The sequence below is a fragment of the Triticum aestivum genome, chromosome 2B, assembly GCF_018294505.1.
Source record: "Triticum aestivum cultivar Chinese Spring chromosome 2B, IWGSC CS RefSeq v2.1, whole genome shotgun sequence".
In the NCBI taxonomy this organism is placed as follows: domain Eukaryota; kingdom Viridiplantae; phylum Streptophyta; class Magnoliopsida; order Poales; family Poaceae; genus Triticum; species Triticum aestivum.
Genome location: NC_057798.1, coordinates 719,625,671 through 719,629,768, shown reverse-complemented (window position 1 = coordinate 719,629,768; position 4,098 = coordinate 719,625,671). Strand labels below are relative to the sequence as shown.

The window sequence follows — 4,098 nt, the reverse complement described above, 5'->3', positions numbered from 1 at the left end:
ACAATGTGGAACCAATTTCATTTGGCGTTCTACAAACTTTCAACTTTGAACAACATGTACACAACGAGAACCAAAAAAGATTAGAAAACAAGAAGATCAGAAAAAGCAAGAAAGTTACTATGCACTAAGATTTTGTCTTTCGGTTGCTTTATTCCAAAATAATGGAACCAAGATATTTCCCGAAAATATGAAGACTACGACGAACAAGAAGGGAATTTCGTTGAGTTTATTATATTCGTCACAGTTGTAAACTTATAGTGACTTTAGAATTGTTTGTCAAATGCAGACTACTGCACTTGTTGGAGGGAGTGGCAGTGCAACCTTTGCAGCAACCAGTCATGTTTGTTGTGTATTCAGTAAAATGTATCAACCCAAACATCAATATAAAAAAAAATCTATAAACATTCTGCTACATTTTAACTGCTTTAACATGACCTGTAATTTTAAACAACATTTCAGATTTGCTGCATACTAAATTTTTGAGCAATAGCTAGCGGACGGGTTTAGCAATCCTGAAAGAACATGCATATTTACAAAAGGATAGCTGACAGGCCATACCAAATATTTCGTGCATGATTAAATAAAAAGAAATCGACAAGCCACGTTTTCTTTGCATGCCCAGCTATCAAAATTCACCTCATTTATGACATTGGAGTAAGTTATTTCGGATAGTTCACATGTTTTCTACGGATATTTAGTACTGTACTAACAGGCCATGTGAATTAATCACTCACTCACCAGACTGCACAATTCACGAAATGAAGTGAGGCACCAATGAATTCAGTGATGAGACTGAAGCTAATGCAGCTCACAGTTTGTTTTGATAAATGCAGGCACCTTTTTTTTTGTGAGAATGTACATGTGTTTATGGGTAGACATGAAAAAAAAGGAGAAACTAAAGGTCTCTAGATTATGAAATACCTGACATGAGTTTCCTTAGGCAAGCCTATATCATTGCACAGACAATATCCTCTACCTGCAAGCACAAAGCAAGGTTTTTCTAGAAAAATGGGCATAGTTTAAAAAGAACTGAATAAGATCTCGGTAATCATTGCAACTAACTTGCTTCATATTCAGCAAACTTCTTTGATTTTTGTAAGAACGACTTGACAAAAACACAAATACCTTCAGTGAAAGCTTGAGGCGCTGTTGTTCCAGGCTGTTGGATCGCCAGCTCTTCCAGCTGCCCCCTCTCAATCAGCCATGCCTCTCCCATATCTGACCTTTGAAGTGGCACAGCTTGTGATTTACGTACACCCAACTTTGCAGCCAGTGATCCAGAAAGTCAAAACAACTGTGATGGGAACTGAAATTCACAAAATGGTAAATAATGAAACATTTATGGATATTTATGAAGCAGCAACTCTCCCATGACGAACATGAAGTATAAGCTCAATATATAATGTAATCCTATGATAGAACGGTAAAAAGGAGAAACAAATGCATCATCAAAGATATATTTTAGAAAGCCACATAAATCTAATCCATATTAAAAAAAATGACCAAATCATAATTGGCTTCAGAATTACATAGCAATTAGGATTATACAATCTACATATAGAAGTTAGAATTACAATGGTGATCTGGATTCTACATAGAAGTCAGAATTGTTGGTTCATGCAAATATGAACCTGGCGGGGACTTCCCCTCCGCAGGTAGTTGCATAGTCTTCAGCAAGGTGTGGTGCAGCTTCCATGTGAGGGCATATGAACTTCTCCACAAATTCTTTCTCGCTGATAATGAGTGTTTTATAGCAGTCCCGGTCGTGATTTAGCAATCCATTTTCCTTGAGAAACTTTACAATGTAGTACCGGGGTCTGACGCGGCCCTCCAAGCTGTACGTGAGCATTGCTGGACGATGAGCAATGTATGACGGCTCAAACCCCGCCTCAGAGATGAAGAACTCGGACCTGCGCTGCAGCGATTCTTTACTCCTCCTTAGCAATGTTGGAGCGTAAGAAAAAGCAATGCCCACCTCGGCATCCGACCACCTGAACATTTTCTTCAAGTGCTCTACCTTGGTGGCGATTTTCTCCTCACTGAGGAATGCAACAACTTGCAGCGCATGTCTGAACATCCGCGATTCACGGTGTACACCAAAACCTTCGACGCACGCCACTGCTGTCCGGATGCGTTCGATGCTGATGCTGAGCAGGGATGGCGTGTGTGCGTAGAGCTTGGCAATATCGCAAGCACCTAGCCCGCACTCCCGCAGGAAGGTGACATTGGGCTTGACCACCCGCTCGAGGTCGGAGGAGAGAACGGAGCCACTCTTGAGGGCTCGAAGGAGGTTCTCGGAGGAGCCGAAGAGGGGCATGCAGTAGTGCAGCCCGGCGATGATGGATCTGCAGCGGAAAGTGACGCCGGTGAGCGATGCGAGGCGCGCGATGTCAGAACGCGAGAGGCCGAGGCTGATGAGCCCCGCGACGTTGGGGGCCAGGGTCCTCTCCACGCCCGCGCAGAGCAACTTGGGGTCCTTGCGGATGACAGTGGCGACATCGGCGCCGGAGAGGCCGAGGCCGGCGAGGAAGGCGAGGACGGCGTCGGGGTTGGCTGGGGACTTGAGGTGGGAGATCTTGGGGGAGGCCTTGCGGGCCTGCGCTGGGGTGAGGCCGCAGGTGGCGACGAGGTACTCCTCCACGGCGAAGCTAGGGCTCGGAGAAACGGCAGGCGCGGCCGCGGAGAGGAGGCGGTGGAGGGAGGTGGAGGGAGATGAGAGGAGGCGGGGGAGGATGCAGCCCCGGAGGCGGAGCATGGCAGCGATGTTGGCGCGCCGGAAGGCGGCCGCGGCGGCGGCAAGGGAGAGTGGATGGAACGATGCGGGAATGGGGGATCCAATGTCGTGGAGAAGATTTCCATGGTGGCCCAACCCAGCCCAGTCCAGTGTGCATCACCTGCTGCTTGGCCCGTGGACGCCTGCTCCGTAGACCGTAGGCAATGCTAGTCCCATCCGTGCCCCGTTGCGCCCGTTCTCCATCCAACGATCAGATTAAATCTTCTTCCCCACGTCTTTTTTCACTTTTCAAAGAAAAAAAACACCAAATGCCCCGTACTTTCTTAAGTCTTTGGATTGGATGGGTTTGTACGTATTTTCTTGAGGTAAAAGCACCCCAGGTATCCTAACTTGCATGGAATGTGATGATTTGGTTCCAAACTTGTAAAATGCAACTCCACCATACCACAACTTGCATTGTATGTGATAATTTGGTCCTGGGCCTATCACAGCGCGACAAAGTGGCAGCCAGATGGGTGGACCGGTCTTTGCCCGCAGTTTTGCAAAAAACACCCTTCCATCTTGTCTAATTAATCCGCGCAATCAATGATGATGCCCAACCTTCTCTTAATCATCTGTTCAATTACTCGTCATTGTTATGATATTTTTTAGGCTCAATCATCAGCTCACAGCTTTCCCAATATGAATGCGTCGAAACAAGAGGGTAGGGTGTTCTTGCATTTGAGAAACTTGGTCCAGAACATTGCCAAACAAAACAAACCCAGTTCAGATCACAGCTCAGAAAAATCAAGTCATAGATTAGAATGCGTCTCAACATTTTTAACGGATCATAATCCCTAATGATTTACGCATATATTCATTCTCTGATGCAACATTTCACACAAAAGAAGTTTCATGTGGATTGTGAAACGAAGGCGGGAAATGCAGTCCCAGACCGTCCGAAGAGAAAGATCAGCAGCGCATCCCAGAAACATGCAGATAATTGCAGATCAGGCGGTCGCCGGCGCCACGGGGGACCGCGGACCGGCACGAAGAGCAGCGACGGGTCCAGCCGTCCAGATACGGGTAGCGATAAAGCGCGGCGCGCCTCATGTCCTCCAAGCCGCGCTCGTACCCCCGCAGCTCCCGATCTGCGAGCGCGCGCGTACTCCCTGCTGGACCCCCAGAACCACCGCGCCGCCGTCCTCTCCGCGTCCGCCTTGGTCGCGGCGAGCTCGGCCTTCGCCTTGTCCAGCTCCAGCTCCGCCTGAAGCGCGTCCGACTCGGCGGCATCGCGCTCCCGCTGCTTCTGCTTCCTGTCCAACTCCTCTCGGAGCCCACGCGCCGCCGCCGCCGCAATCCTCGCATCCGCCTTGGTCTCGGCG

At 48.3% G+C, this 4,098-nt stretch overlaps 1 protein-coding gene across 1 annotated transcript; it reads right to left on the bottom strand.

Annotated features, from left to right (window-relative positions):
* Nucleotides 1-1,489: 1,489 nt before the first annotated feature.
* Nucleotides 1,490-2,861, bottom strand: LOC123042279 (transcription termination factor MTERF4, chloroplastic-like). The gene has a single exon (XM_044464762.1). The coding sequence runs from the start codon at nucleotides 2,753-2,755 to the stop codon at nucleotides 1,616-1,618; it is 1,140 nt and encodes a 379-aa protein (XP_044320697.1). The 5' UTR covers nucleotides 2,756-2,861; the 3' UTR covers nucleotides 1,490-1,615.
* Nucleotides 2,862-4,098: the final 1,237 nt, after the last annotated feature.

Coding starts and splice junctions, on each gene's coding strand:
- LOC123042279 (XM_044464762.1), bottom strand. CDS start 2,755: ATGCTCCGCCTCCGGGGCTGCATCCTCCCCCGCCTCCTCTCATCTCCC.